Source organism: Ictidomys tridecemlineatus, chromosome 5, assembly GCF_052094955.1.
Source record: "Ictidomys tridecemlineatus isolate mIctTri1 chromosome 5, mIctTri1.hap1, whole genome shotgun sequence".
NCBI classification, from domain to species: domain Eukaryota; kingdom Metazoa; phylum Chordata; class Mammalia; order Rodentia; family Sciuridae; genus Ictidomys; species Ictidomys tridecemlineatus.
Window position 1 is genome coordinate 62,531,482 of NC_135481.1, and position 15,502 is coordinate 62,546,983.

The following is a 15,502-nucleotide window of genomic DNA, read 5'->3' on the forward strand; positions in this document are numbered from 1 at the left end:
ACCTACCACTTTCTCCAAAGTGTGGATAACATTGAAGATCCTATATTTGATAATATTAACCGACCCATAACTTGACTTCCATATTCCCTCTTAAACACTGTGCCAGTCCGGCTCCAAATCCCCAGATGGTCGCCGCCGCAAGGATGAAAAATTCAGCAGGAATTCCCCTCGTTTGAGCCTTCAATTAAGCCAGAGGATTGAAGACTAGGAGACGAAAGCCTGAAGTGGAGGGCTAGCGGGGTAAGGGGCGTGAGGGAGGCAGGGACACTTACTACCCGGGTCTTGGAGAGCGCCCTGCTTTCTCCCTGGCGCCTTCTACTCACCTGCTCCCCGCGCCCAAAGCAAAAGAGCTTCCAGCGCAGCCATGTTTGGGACGAGTCAGGTGACAGATCCTCTGTGAACAGAGGCCGTGAGGGCGGTGACGACGGCTGACAGGGCATTCCTATTGGCTCAGTGGAGGGAGGACGTAAATTTAGTGCCTTGTTTGAGTCACGTGATGCCATCTCGCCAGTAGCGAAAGCTCGGAAAGAGTTAATTCAGCTAGCTTGGCTAGGGACCAGCCCCTCTCAATGAGGACAGCTCCTCCTCTCAACACTTTCAATTCTGCCTTCGGTGGAGCAAGTGGCAGGAACAATTGCTATTCCTCTATTTTTTTCCCCCTGCTCTTCATAGCATTGGAAGTCAACACTTGTTTAGTGCCAACCAGTGACAATGCTTTGCTAGACTCTAGGGATACCAGGGCTATTCTCCATTATTATTCAACTTGGGCTCTCTTATAATCCCAGAGCTGTGTGGTCTGAATTTTCATATTCTTCTGCTTCACTCCATTTATTTATTTCCTCATTTTCTCAGCAACCGATAATTGAACAATGTGCCAGGTCCGTTTCCCTCGAATGAGGCAAGATACCTCTTCTCAAAGGAGGGGTGCAGGGCAATAATTAGGTTACAGGGGTCTAAATTATAAAATCGAGGTATGCACGGAGGAGTTGCACAGGGGAGAGCAAAGAACGAACAAAGGCTTTTTGCGAATATAATAATTCTCTGAAATCAAGTCTTAATGGTATATTAGATTTCCTCACTGCGACTGCATTTACACAAATCTTCTGTTTGCTTTCTTTTGTGTTTGTTTTCAGCTAGAGACCCATGGGTTTCCCCAATGTGTGTTTTTCAGTTTGAGCAATTTCAATAAGCAGTTCCCAAACTATTTTTGAAAAGGCAAATTAAACACAAGATCGTCTTCTAAAAACTCTCTGTGATGAGCAGATTGATATCTATCTCCCAGAAAACATGCCTCTCTCGTACATTAAACGATTTTTAAATGTTATAGTACATGAGAGAAAATAGAAAACTCCAAGCAAGGTTTCCTTTGCTTCACACTCTCTTGGTGATGTTCCTACACCGGATTTTGAGGATCACTATAATGAGAAATTGACTCTTGATTCCTAGCTCATACATAGATTTAGGTAGTCAGAACTACAATTCCCAGTAAGCATCGGAGCCACCTGGGCTTGTGCTTGCCTCTGATTGGATAAATAGCCATGATGACGACCAACCAGCGCTCCGGTTGTTGCTCTGCGGCGCTTTCCGCGGGGAACTGTGTGAAGAGTGGGGGAAACTTTGAAAGTTGGAAGCTGCACGCTTGGTACTGGAAAGTTTCTTGTGGGGAACAGTTGTAGGGAAGTGGGTATTCTCTTTGTTTCCGGTTCCCTTCCTGAGCCCGTGGATATTGCTGTCGGGGTGGCGGAGAGCCTCTTTGGATGCTGGGTAGGGCTCTTGACGGGAATCCCGCTTCAGGTCGGGTGGCCTTTGCGAGGTTGTGGGGGGATGCTTGGAAGGTGCCCTTTGTGGGAGAAAGCTTTTTCCTCCCGTAACGTTTTCATCTCCCCTCTCCCAGGCGCACACATACCATCACCACTTAAGACAGATCGGGGTCTAGGGAATCCTGTCGTTAGGGGAAGTTCAGGGACGGTCTCACTTCAGGTGGTGTTGAAGAGCTTGGAATAATCTAGACTCGTTCCTGGATTCGAAGGCGGGCTCCACCAATGTTTTAGGTGTTTGACTTGCGCGTTTCTCAATTTCGTGTCTCAGTAGCCTTATCTGTAAAATGAGGTAAAACATCCAAATTTCAGATAGTATTGTTACTTCACAGTTTTCATTAAACGTCTAACAGGATTTTTTCTTGTTGGCGGAGTGGAAAGAGCTCAATTTTCGGGGTTTAAGTTTCTCTCCTCGCCTCCAAAACACATAGATGGGCACACACGTACGCAGCAGGAAGAAACAAAGATGCCTTAATAAGATTATGAAACAAATATGTACAAAGTGTGATGGAAACGTTGGAGAGGAAGAGTCCTACTCTGAGGAAGCCCTTGTGGAGGGAGGTCAGGGAGGCTATAGGGTGCTTGAGTAACATACCAAGATACCTTTTGGCTGGAGAGCAGGTTAGATGATGTTTGCTGAATGAACCAAGCGCTGTGTGCCAGCCACAACCTGTCTTTTAACCCCTCGCTGCTATCCTATGAAGTTGATATTAAAGTTACCTCCGTTTTACAAATGAGGTAACCAATATACTGGCAGGTAAGTAACTTTTGCCAGGAAGGACAGGATATGAGCCTTGCAATTTGATGTGTGAATGAACATACAGGACCCACCTTTAAAGTTTTAAAAATATGACCCTAAGAAGTATGGAATTTATTCTGTGGCCTGGGTGCCTGTGGGATGTTTTAATGGATAAAAGTAAGTTTTTAGAAAACTGGCAAGACTGTGACACTGACCTAACTTTCTCAGGCCAGTTGGCGATTTCTTCCTATCAGCTCCCATAGCACTTAAATAGCAACACTTACTGCATGACTGTAGTTATTTGTGTATACATACATCTCTTTGCATTTCTCCACTTGTGTGTACACAAAGGGGAGGAAATCTTATCTGAATGATTCTTCTGTCCCAGAGTTCAGCAGAGTTTGTACTTAAGAAGTGTCTGTGGAAGGAACAAATTGAATGGAATGTTTTTTATTCCTTTGTTTTTGTTTTTGGTAAAATGGGGAGTGACCAAAAACAGTATTCAGTAGTCCAGGCCTTGTTAAAACAAAGTTAGCAGATTGGTTATTGTTAAAAATCTCTGTAGTTTGGGGGTTACTTTTTTGGTTGTTGTTCTATTTTTGACCCACTGAATTTATCAGTCTAAATGGTATTATTGCCTGGAACTACCTGATCTGAAATGATACTAAACAATAATCTAGCAGGTAGATGTCACTTTGTAAACTTTCTATTGGGGAAAACAAATCAATACTAAGAAATTCCCATTAGAAAATGAGGATCATATATTTTATGTTTGTGGAATGTGTTCCAAAATGTTACTGATAATTATATTGCTTTTTTCCCTGGAGCAATGATGAGTTCCTATTTCTACTCTTTTCAGAGAATGCTTTGCCACCTCAGGTGAGGTACACAGCCTTTCCTTTGTATGCATTATTATTGTTAGGGAAGTCATAATGATTCTGTTCTAGCTCTCCAAAAACAAACATTTCATGAGCCTCATTTGCTCTCAGCAAGGTACAACAAGAATGAAATTTAATTGCATTGATATTATAAGCAGCTATTATAATAAAGAACAATTTTGATTTATAAATAATAACCATAATAAATCTCATTTGATTCTGGTTTGTTCTGGCTCCTAGAAAAAAGGAATTCTGGACTTGCAGTAGGGTGTAATGGTTAAGAAGATAGGTCTCAGTTCGGTACAGTGGCGCATGCCTGTAATCCCAGCGGCTCAGAAGGCTGAGGCAGGAGGATCACAAGTTCAAAGCCAGCCTCAACAAAAGTGAGGCACTTAGCAATTCAGTGAGACTCTGTCTCTAAATAAAATACAAAATAGGGCTGGGGATGTGGCTCAGTGGTCGAGTGCCCCTGAGTTCAGTCCCCCCCCCACCCCACAAAAAAAGAAGATAGGCCTCAGAGTCAGATTGCTGGGTTCTGAATCCACCATTTACTTTTTTAAAAAAATAATTTTATTAGTTATTGATGGACCTTTATTCATTTATTTGCTTATATGTGGTGCTGAGAATCAAACCTAGTGCATCACATATGCTAGGCAAGTGCTCTACCACTGAGCCACAACTCCAGCCCTATCATTTACTTTTTCTCTTAGCAGACATTTCCAGTTTAGTTTTCTCATATGTAAAAGAGGGTCCAATAATCTATTTTCCTTTTAGGCCTTTTGAAAATATTATATGTGATAATTAAGGTAAAGCTTTTGGAACAGTGCCTGGCAAAAAGGAGGTACTCAATAAATTTAGCTGTTATTGTTATAGTGCAATAAAAATAAAGACTTCTAGGGGTGCTGTTTGGATATATGCCTTGAATTAATTACATATCCAAATAAACTATAAATATCCTGACAATCTTAAGATGCTATATAATTATGAAATATATAACAATGTTTGTGGAATAAATATCAAAGAATTGTGTGAAATGCACATTCTGAGGTTGTCTTGTTTTGTGTGTTGAATAAATAGGTGTTTCCTCCTCTTTAAAGCCATCATTTTTTCTTTCTTAATCATTTACATATCACATTTCATTTTGCACATGGAGAAACTTGAAAAATTTTTTATTTTATAAAGTGTTTTGGAAAGCCTATCCACTATCATGTATATTATTTTCTGATGTTCTTTTCAAGGTTCTTCTTTTCTTTGCTGGATCTGGAAGCATGGGTAGCAAGAAACTAAGACGAGTGGGTTTAACTCAAGAGCTGTGTGACCGTCTGAGCAGACATCAGATTGTTACCTGTCAGGTAAAACTTAATAGTTAATTTTTTTCATTAAGAGATTTTTATGCCCAATTAACTTTAAGTAAATATACTTTAATAATTCTTTTTTCTTTAATGTCTAATCACCTTAGCCATGTTCCTTTGTTTTATTTTTAATTTTTTTAAGTTGTAGGTGGACACAATACCTCTATTTAATTTACTTATTTTTATGTGGTGCTGAGGATTGAACCCAGTGCCTCACTCGTGCTAGGCAAGCACTCCACCTCTGAGTCAAAACCCCAGTCCACTTTGATAATTCTTAAACCTGGAACATAAAAACTTAGGTTTGCCCCCCATCTTCTCCCCCCCATCCCCCCCCCCAAAAGTTGAATGATGGTGCTTTTCCATAAGCCACTTAGTTTGCATTTCCAAATGTAATTTCATTTACTGAAATTTAATATTTTTGCATTTTAGGGGATGTAAGGTGAAATATACCATTTATTTGGGACTGTACAGAAATTTTTATCTACTTTTTGTAGTTACATAAGAAATTTTACTCAAATTAGGAGATGGTATTCAACATGGGAAATTTCTCTTGGAAGAGGAATTAATAGTTACAACTAATTTTTAGTACTATTTTATTATTAATGAAGGCTGAGAAATACATAGAGCAAATATTGCATTTTTAATAAGCACTGTAATGAAATAACTTCCTTTCAGGAGGGGAGAAAAAGTTTAAGGATTTATTTTAGGATTTTATCCTTAACAAGATAGATTTCAGAGCATACTTGATTCTTTTTGAATCAGTTGGTATGTTAAGTGCATCTGTGGTTCTTCCATTATACATTTAATAATCCTCTTGTTCATATTTCAGAATGCTCTAAAAAGTATGAAATTTAACATTTTATTCCACATTCAGCCCTATTTTCTCTCAATTATCAAATACTTTATCTGAGTAAACTCTGAATTAGAAATAAATACCTTTTATTTTTTCAGTGCTCAGGATCAAATTTGGGGCCACATGCATGCTAGGCAAGTGCTCTGCCACTGAAGTGTACCCCAAGAAATACTTTGCAACCTGACACTTTCTGGGTGCATACAAATATGCACCAGATTCTTTCTGGTATAGGCCCAGATTCTTTCTGGTACAAGTTCAGTGTTCATATAAACCTGAATTGGATACTACTGCTATGTAATGTTGCCTGGTATGTCTTCTGATATATGCTGATTGAACTAATAATTAGAATATAAGATTATATCATCATATTTTTAGTTAAGGCATGTTTAGGGGAAAAATACAATAAAAAAATGCATAGGGCTGGGGTGTGGTTCAGTGGTAGAGCATTTGCCTAGCATGTGTGAGGCCCTAGGTTCAATCCCTAGCACAGCAAAGAACAAAGAATGCATAAATCTTTGATCTGCAAATAATTACATTTTTATCTACATATGGGCAATGTCAATTGAAAATTTCCTTTTATTCCAATATCCTTGTTTCACATTTGTGTTTAAAATATTCTCTTTGTCTCTTTAGGACTTTTTATGTCTTTCCCCACTGGAACTTATGAAGGTAACTGGCCTGAGTTACCGAGGTGTCCATGAACTTCTGCGTATGGTCAGCAGGGCCTGTGCCCCACAAATGCAAACGGTATCATCTATTTTTTGATTTGATTATGCAATGATTCTTTGTCTCATTTAAAATTTTTTTTTGGATGAAGCAAAAGTAGAGATGAGTACTTCAGAAGTATCAAGTATCTTACCATAATGTTAATCCTGTAATGAGAATACATGTGAAAAATTTATGAGGTTTATAAAATCATACGAGACAATTCCTAAATGTAGGAATTAGGGAGCAACAGGAAGTTTTCTTTTTTCTGCAGCTAATAGTGGTATTTCAAAAGGTCATCTTTATTTGTCATTTATTTGGGTAAGGTTTGAGGACTTTGTGGTTAAATTATAACATACTCAATTTTTGAATGTCCTTTTTTCTGTGTCATACTTAACTTTTACCATCTTTACTTACTGCATATCATGAAATACATATACTTGCTTATTAACTGAACAAATAATGTCCAAAATGTTATCCTTACTCTTGGGAAAAGCTGAAGTTCTTTGTAATAAGCCCTCATCAAAATGTACTTTTTTGTTTTGTAACTGTAGCTTTTCAGAATGTAGATTTTGAGCACAGTGGAAACATCTTGTTTTCTCAGAACAAGAGTTGCCTAAAAGTCAGTTCTGTTTGCAGATGTGTTTATTTGTACGGATTGCAATTTATTTACCTTATTTATTATCTTATTTTGAAATTTGGTAACCATTCAATAAAGTAGGGTACAATTTCCTAAAAAAGGAAGGAAAGCAGGAATGTTAGTTTCATTTGAAACTTCTAAAAACAATAAGTTATCTGAACTACAGATATTTTCCTTAGTTCACATTTAGCTTGTGACCTAAGGACCTTACAGATGGGATAGTCAGAAGGAGAATTAGAATCAGAATTAGAAATCAGAATTAGGTACTAGTCTTGGTTTATCATTGATTTCATTGCTTTGAACAGCTCTGTTAGCTTTCTATGGCTGTGACAAAGTACCTGACATAAACATATAAGGAGGAAAGGTTCATTTAGGCTCATGGTTTCAGAAGTTTCAGTCCAAGATTAGTTGGTTCTTTTGTTTTTAGGCCTTTTTCCAGGCAGAACATTATGTTGGGGAGTTTTATGTATATATACTACAATGTTAATAGTAGTTATTTCAGAATTTTGTTATTGGCTCTTTAACTTTTTTTTTTTTAATTCTAAATTGCTAAGATATGTTATGGTCTCTAATTAGGAAAAGGAAAAAAAAAAAAAAAGACCAGTAACAATTCTTGTGTGCACAGTAATAGTTTGGATATAAGGTGTTCTCCAAAAGCTTCTGTGCTAATGCAGGAATATTCAGAGGTGAAATTATTGGATTGTGAGAACTATAACCTAATCAGTCTATCCTAGGCAGATTGAATGGACTAACTTGGTAATTGTAGGCAGGTATGATATGGCTGGAGGAGGTGGGTCACTGTGGTGTGCCCCAGAAGGATCCCTTTTCTCTGGGACTCCTCCCCTTTCTCTCTCTGCTTCTCAGCCACCATGAGGTAAGTAGCTTTACCCCCTTTGCCCTTCTGCCAGATGGTTTGCTTCACCTTGGGCCCAAAGCAATGAAGTCAGACCATGGTCTGAGCTGTTAGGAATATTCAACCATGGACTGAATCTCTGAAACTGGGAGTCAAAATAAACTTTCCTTCATTAAGTTTTTCTTAACAGGTATTTTGGTTACAAAGATGAAAAGCTGATTATCACACCCTCTTAAAGTAATTGTTGGCAAACCTCTCAGTTTCCATGTTTTAAAAAATTTTTTTCTTTTAGTTGTTAATGGACCTTTATTTATTTATATGTGGTGCTGAGAATCAAACCCAGTGCCTCACACATACCAGGCAAGCGCTGTAATACCGAGCCACAACCCAGCCCCTCCATTTCTTATTCTGGAGATAATTATACTTATGTGTAGTGTATATATAGGGTATCTACGTGTAGGGTTGTGCGGATTAAAATAAATAATATATGTAAAGTACTTAATACAGCAATGCTAGATGTTCAATAAATGTTTATTACCTTGTTCCATCCTCATTTTTTTCCTTTCTTTAATTCCTGAATCAGCATTATCTGAGAGGGTCTGACATCATTTGCTGCATATTCTAGGGTAGTGACTATTTGTCACTTTGCCCAGGAGAAGGCAAAACTAAACTGAAATATAAAAAATACTGTTACAGGGACTGGGGTTGTGGCTTAGTGGTAGAGTGCTTGCCTAGCACGTGTGAGACGCTAGGTTCGATCTTCAGCACCACATAAAAATAAATAAAATAAAGGTATTGTATCCAACTACAACTAAAAATAAATTTTAAAAAAGAGACTGTTATAAAAAAAAGATTTTCTCAGAATCTCTTTTAATTTTTTTAAGTTGTAGATGGATACAATATCTTTATTTGTTTATTCATTTTTATGAGGTGCTGATGATTGAACCCAGGGCCTCACACCTGCAAGGCAAGAGCTCTACCACTAAGCTTCAGCCCCAGTCCCATCAAAAGTTCTTTTTGATGAAATATTAGAAAAATAAACATCCTTGAAAGTCAGGTAAAATTTTAATGCCCCAGAAAATTAATAGATGTTGTTTAAAGCTGGGCATGATAGTGTGTGCCTATAATCTCAGCTAGGAGGCTGAGGCAGGAGGATCATGAGTTTGAGGCTAGGTCTGGGCAACAAAGCAAGACCCTGAATTAAAAAAAATAATTTGAAAAACAATTATCCTTGCGGAGTGTTAAAATTTATTATTCTGAGTACATTCAAATTATCCAAACCAACAAATGAAATCACCAAAGTTCTTTGTATAGTTTCTTGTGGATGTATTCCTGAGATAAGAAAGGATCTCAGAGGAAACAGTGTGCAGTGTGGATATGGGGATGGAAAAGAAAGCAAGGAACTTTGCTGAATGTGAATATTTAGTCTCAGATGAGAGTCTTAAAGAAAAGGAGAGATTAAAACCTAAAAAGAGAAGAGGAATCCAACATAGCGGCCGGCGAGGAAGCAGCGATTCCAATGTCTCCACTTTAATGGGATCAGAAAGACCCATTGGATCAGCTGCAGCCTACCTACAGAGGAACTTCTAGCAAAATTCCCTTAAGAGGAGAGCTGCCGTGAACTGGTAGTTTTATTGGAAGTGACAGTTTGTCCCAGAGAAGTGGATCTTGACCGGCCACGTGGGCACAGAGATCTAGTCCCGCAGCCATCAGCCGCTCCTGCAAGCGGCTCTCCCGGGAGGCCCAGCTCTCGCTCTGCGAGCGGCCGCCCCACCCGCCCGGTTCTTAACCGCGCGGCCACAGCTACCTGGCTCTACAGGCGGCCCCGCGGCGGGTGCAGAAGTCAAGTCCTGCAGCCAGCAGCCGCTTTTGCAAGCGGCCGGCACCCGGAGTGGCTTGGCCCGCCCCACCCGAACTGGCAGTCGGCCTCCGCCATCCGGGCTCTCACGGGAGGCCCAGCTCTCGCCCAGCGAGTGGCCGTCCCACCCGCCCTGCTCTTAACCACGCGACCGCAGCTACCCAGCTTTACAGGTAGCCCCGCGGCGGGTGCAGAAGTCCAGTCCTGCAGCCAGCAGCCGCTTTTGCAAGTGGCCCGCCCCGCCCGAACTGGCAGACGGCCCCGCCAACCGGGTTCTCACGGGAGGCCCGTGAGTGGCTGCCATACCCACCCGGCTATTAACCAAGCAGCGGAAACTGCCCGGCTCTACAGGTGGCCCCCCCTGCGGGCGCAGAGGTCCAATTCTGCGGCCACCAGCAGCTTATGCAAGGGGCGGCGGCCCAGAGCGGAGTGGCTGCCCAAACCGGTAGACGCCCCCGCCATCCCGGCTCTCCCGGGAGGCCCTGCTCTCGCTCTGCGAACAGCCACACCACTCGCCCGGATCTTAGCCACGCAGCCGCAGCTGCCTCGCTCTTCAGGTGGCCCCCGGCGGCCCGACTCAGCTAGAAGGGTCCTCGCATGGCCCAGCACATGGCCATGCCCTCCGGGCTCTGCTAACAGCCCCGCCCACCTGGTGAACAACCGGGAAACTTCAAAATCTCTCCGTGGGCGTGACCGTAAGGACCAAAGGACTCTCGACCCCCAACTCCCCATACTGCCAGAGTCAGGCAGACCTCAGACCTGAGACCCACCAGCGGAACAGGCCTAGAGGCCTGCCAGCTTGGGAGACACGTCACACCAATTGGAGTAGGGGCAGAGCAGAGCAGCTGCCCGCATCCGGATCAGGCCCAACGACCCAAGGGGGTGGTAGTCACGTTACCACAATTGGAGTGGGGGCAGAGCAGAGCCGCCACCGGCACCCGCAGGGTGGGCAGACCTGCGAACGACCGGCAGAGCAGGCCTAGCGGCCCGCCAGCGCGGTAGACAGATCACCCCAATTAGAGGAGGAGCACAGCCACTACCCGCCCTGCAAGGGAGATTTTTCAACTATATAAGAGCAATATAAATAATTAGGGGGAAAATTTTAAAAACACAACAGTTTCACCAAGCAGAAAGAAACGCGAGCAGTATGAAAAGACAAGGAAAGAAAGGACCACAAGCAATGCAGGTCAACACAACTTTAGAAGAGGTAATAGCTGCAACAGAGGGAATGTTAGAGAAAGAGTTCAGGATATATATGCTTCAGATGAACTGGAGTCTCAAGGAAGACATGAGACAGCAAAATCAGACAATGAAAGATCAGATTGACAAACAAATCCAGGAAGTAAAAGATCAATTTCACAGGGAGATAGAGGTAATAAAGAACAAACAAATAGAAATCCTAGAAATGCAGAAAGCAATAAACCAACTTAAAAACTCAATTGAGAATATTACCAGCAGAGTAGATCACTTAGAAGATAGAACATCAGACAATGAAGACAAAGTATTTCAACTTGAAAAGAACATAGACAGCTCAGCAAATCTGCTAAGAAACCATGAGCAGAACATCCAGGAATTATGGGATAACATTAAAAGACCAAACTTAAGAGTCATTGGGATACAGGAAGGCACAGAGCTCCAAACCAAAGGAATAAACAATCTATTCAGTGAAATAATACGAGAAAACTTCCCAGACTTGAAGAATGAGACAGAATCCGAAATCCTAGAAGCCTACAGGATGCCGAATGTGCAAAATCATAAGAGATCCACACCTAGACACATTATAATGAAGATGTCCAACATACATTATAAGGAGAGAATTTTAAAAGGTACAAGAGAAAGGAAGCAGATTACATTTAGGGGTAAACCAATCAGGATAACAGCTGATCTCTCAACACAGACTCTGAAAGCTAGAAGATCCTGGAATAACATATTTCAAACACTGAAAGAAAATGGGTTCCAACCAAGAATCGTGTATCCAGCGAAATTAAGCTTCAGGATGGAAGATGAAATTAAAACCTTCCACGATAAACAAAAGTTAAAAAGAATTTGCAGCTAGAAAACCATCTCTTCAAAAAATCCTTGGCAAAACATTACAGGAAGAGGAAATGGAAAATAACATTGAAAACCAACAGGGGGAGGTAGGACAGTAAAGGGGGGAAAGTAATCAAAGAGGAAAACAAATCAGGTTTAGGAGGAAATTAAAAACTTCTTAGAATTAAATGAAAACACAGACACAACATATCGGAATCTATGGGACACATTGAAAGCAGTTCTTAGAGGAAAATTCATTGCTTGGAGTTCATTCCTTAAAAAAAGAAAAAACCAACAAATAAACGATCTCATACTCCATCTCAAAATCCTAGAAAAAGAAGAGCAAAACAACAGCAAAAGAAGTAGAAAGCAAGAAATAATTAAAATCAGAGCTGAAATTAATGAAATCGAAACAAAAGAAACAAATGAAAAAATTGACAAAACTAAAAGTTGGTTCTTTGAAAAAATAAATAAAATCGACAGACCCTTAGCCACGCTAACGAAGAGAAGAAGAGAGAGAACCCAAATTACTAGCATACGGGATGAAAAAGGCAATATCACAACAGACACTTCAGAAATACAGAAGATAATCAGAAATTAGTTTGAATACTTATACTCCAATAAAATAGAGGATAGTGAAGGCATAGATAAATTCCTTAAGTCTTATGATCTGCCCAGATTGAGTCAGGAGGATATAGACAACCTAAACAGACCAATAACAATAGAGGAAATAGAAGAAACCATCAAAAGACTACCAACTAAGAAAAGCCCAGGACCGGATGGGTATACAGCAGAGTTTTACAAAACCTTTAAAGAGGAACTAACACCAATACTTTTCAAACTATTTCAGGAAATAGAAAAAGAAGGAGAACTTCCAAATTCATTCTACGAGGCCAACATCACCCTGATGCCTAAATCAGACAAAGACACTTTAAAGAAAGAAAACTACAGACCAATATCTCTAATGAACCTAGATGCAAAAATCCTCAATAAAATTCTGGCGAATCGGATTCAAAAACATATCAAAAAAATCATACACCATGATCAAGTAGGATTCATCCCTGGGATGCAAGGATGGTTCAATATATGGAAATCAATAAATGTTATTCACCACATCAATAGACTTAAAAATAAGAACCATATGATCATCTTGATAGATGCAGAAAAAGCATTTGACAAAGTACAGCATCCCTTTATGTTCAAAACTCTAGAAAAATTAGGGATAACAGGATAATACCTCAACATTGTAAAAGCAATCTATGATAAGCCACAGGCCAGCATCATTCTGAATGGAGAAAAATTGAAGGCATTTCCTCTATGATCTGGTACAAGACAGGGATGCCCTCTCTCACCACTTCGGTTCAATATAGTCCTCGAAACAATGGCCAGAGCAATTAGACAGACGAAAGAAATTAAAGGCATAAAAATAGGAAAAGAAGAACTTAAATTATCACTATTTGCAGATGACATGATTCTTTACCTAGCAGACCCAAAAGGGTCTACAAAGAAATTATTAGAGCTAATAAATGAATTCAGCAAAGTGGCAGGATATAAGATCAACACGCATAAATCAAATGCATTCCTGTATATCAGCGACAAATCCTCTGAAACGGAAATGAGGACAACTACTTCATTCACAATATCCCCCCAAAAAATAAAATACTTGGGAATCAACCTAACAAAAGAGGTGAAAGACTTATACAATGAAAACTACAGAACCCTAAAGAAAGATATAGAAGAAGACCTTAGAAGATGGAAAAATATACCCTGTTCATGGATAGGCCGAACTAAGATCATCAAAATGGCGATATTACCAAAAGTTCTCTATAAGTTCAATGCAATGCCAATCAAAATCCCAACAGTATTTCTTGTAGAAATAGATAAAACAATCATGAAATTCATATGGAATAATAAAAGACTCAGAATAACAAAAACAATGCTAAGCAGGAAGTGTGAATCAGGCGGTGTAGCGATACCAGACTTCAAACTATACTACAGAGCAATATTAACAAAAACAGCATGGTACTGGTACCAAAACAGGCGGGTGGACCAATGGTACAGAATAGAGGACACAGAAACCAATCCACAAAACTACAACTATCTTATATTTGATAAAGGGGCTAAAAGCATGCAATGGAGGAAGGATAGCATCTTCAACAAATGGTGCTGGGAAATCTGGAAATCCATATGCATCAAAATGAAACTGAATCCCTTTCTCTCGCCATGCACAAAAGTTAACTCAAAATGGATCAAGGAGCTTGATATCAAATCAGAGACACGGCGTCTGATAGAAGAAAAAGTTGGCTCCGATCTACATACTCTGGGGTTGGGCTCCAAATTCCTCAATAGGACACCCATAGCGCAAGAGTTAACAACTAGAATTAACAAATGGGACTTACTCAAACTAAAAAGTTTTTTCTCAGCAAAAGAAACAATAAGAGAGGTAAATAGGGAGCGTACATCCTGGGAACAAATTTTTACTCCTCACACTTCAGATAGAGCCCTAATATCCAGAGTATACAAAGAACTCAAAAAATTAGACAAAAAGACAACAAATAACCCAATCAACAAATGGGCCAAGGACCTGAACAGACACTTCTCAGAGGAGGACATATAATCAATCAATAAGTACATGAAAAAATGCTCAACATCGCTAGCAGTCAGAGAAATGCAAATCAAAACCACCCTAAGATACCATCTCACTCCAGTAAGATTGGCAGCCACTATGAAGTCAAACAACAACAAGTGCTGGTGAGGATGTGGGGAAAAGGGTACACTGGTTCATTGTTGGTGGGACTGCAAATTGGTGAGGCCAATTTGGAAAGCAGTATGGAGATTTCTTGGAAAGCTGGGAATGGAACCACCATTTGACCCAGCTATTCCCCTTCTCGGTCTATTCTCTAAAGACCTAACAAGAGCATGCTACAGGGACACTGCTACATCGATGTTCATAGCAGCACAATTCACGATAGCAAGATTGTGGAACCAACCTAGATGCCCTTCAATAGACGAATGGATAAAAAAAAATGTTGCATTTATACACAATGGAGTATTATTCTGCATTAAGAAATGACAAAATCATAGAATTTGGAGGGAAATGGATGGCATTAGAGCAGATTATGCTAAGTGAAGCTAGTCAATCCTTAAAAAACAAATGCCAAATGACTTCTTTGATATAAGGGGAGTAATTAAGGACAGAGTAGGGACGAAGAACAGGAGAAGAAGATTAACATTAAATAGGGATGAGAGGGGGGAGGGAAAGGGAGAGAGAAGGGAAATTGCATGGGAAGGGAAGGTGATCCTCAGGGTTATACAAAATTACATACAAGAGGAAGTGAGGGGTAAGGGAAGAATAATACAAGTGGAAGAAATGTTTTACAGTAGAGGGGGTTGAGAGAGAAGAGGGGAGGGGAGGGGAGGGGAGGGGGATAGTAGAGGATAGGATAGAGAGCAGAATTCATCAGACACTAGAATGGCAGTATGTAAATCAATGGAAATGTAATTGATGTAACTGATGTGATTCAGTAATCTGTATACGGGGTAAAAATGGGAGTTCATAACCCATTTGAATCAAACTGTGAAATATGATATATCAAGAAAGATGTAATGTTTTGAACGACCAACAATAAAAAAAATAAAAAAATAAAAACTTAAAAAAAAAAACCTAAAAAGAAAGAAAAGAAAGATCCTAATGAACTGAAGGAAAGAGCATATTCTTCCAATAAAACACATAGCAGGGCCCACCATACCATATCCAGGTTGATACGGGGCTTATC

General features: G+C 40.0%; 2 protein-coding genes across 11 annotated transcripts in view; one reads left to right on the plus strand and one right to left on the minus strand.

Annotated features, from left to right (window-relative positions):
• The window catches only part of Zfyve26 (zinc finger FYVE-type containing 26), a 59,403-nt gene extending 58,988 nt beyond the window's left edge, over window positions 1-415 (minus strand). For 4 of the 5 annotated variants that reach the window (XR_013438996.1, XM_040274183.2, XM_005322821.5 and 1 more), the window contains exon 1: window positions 324-415. The gene's annotated coding sequence lies outside the window, so the exon portion shown is untranslated. Of the gene's footprint in view, window positions 1-6; window positions 32-323 lie in introns of those variants that run through there. The other variant, XM_040274182.2, reaches the window with a different exon arrangement.
• A 1,147-nt stretch (window positions 416-1,562) lies between these two features.
• Rad51b (RAD51 paralog B) overlaps window positions 1,563-15,502 on the plus strand; it is a 564,635-nt gene continuing 550,695 nt past the window's right edge. For 4 of the 6 annotated variants that reach the window (XM_040274671.2, XM_013357493.4, XM_078050107.1 and 1 more), the window contains exons 1-3: window positions 1,579-1,764; window positions 4,673-4,786; window positions 6,273-6,386. In XM_040274671.2, coding sequence (XP_040130605.1) covers window positions 4,703-4,786; window positions 6,273-6,386 — 198 coding nt within the window. In that variant the 5' untranslated portion in view covers window positions 1,579-1,764; window positions 4,673-4,702. Of the gene's footprint in view, window positions 1,765-4,672; window positions 4,787-6,272; window positions 6,387-15,502 lie in introns of all 6 variants that reach the window. The other 2 variants (XM_040274672.2, XM_040274673.2) reach the window with 2 other exon arrangements.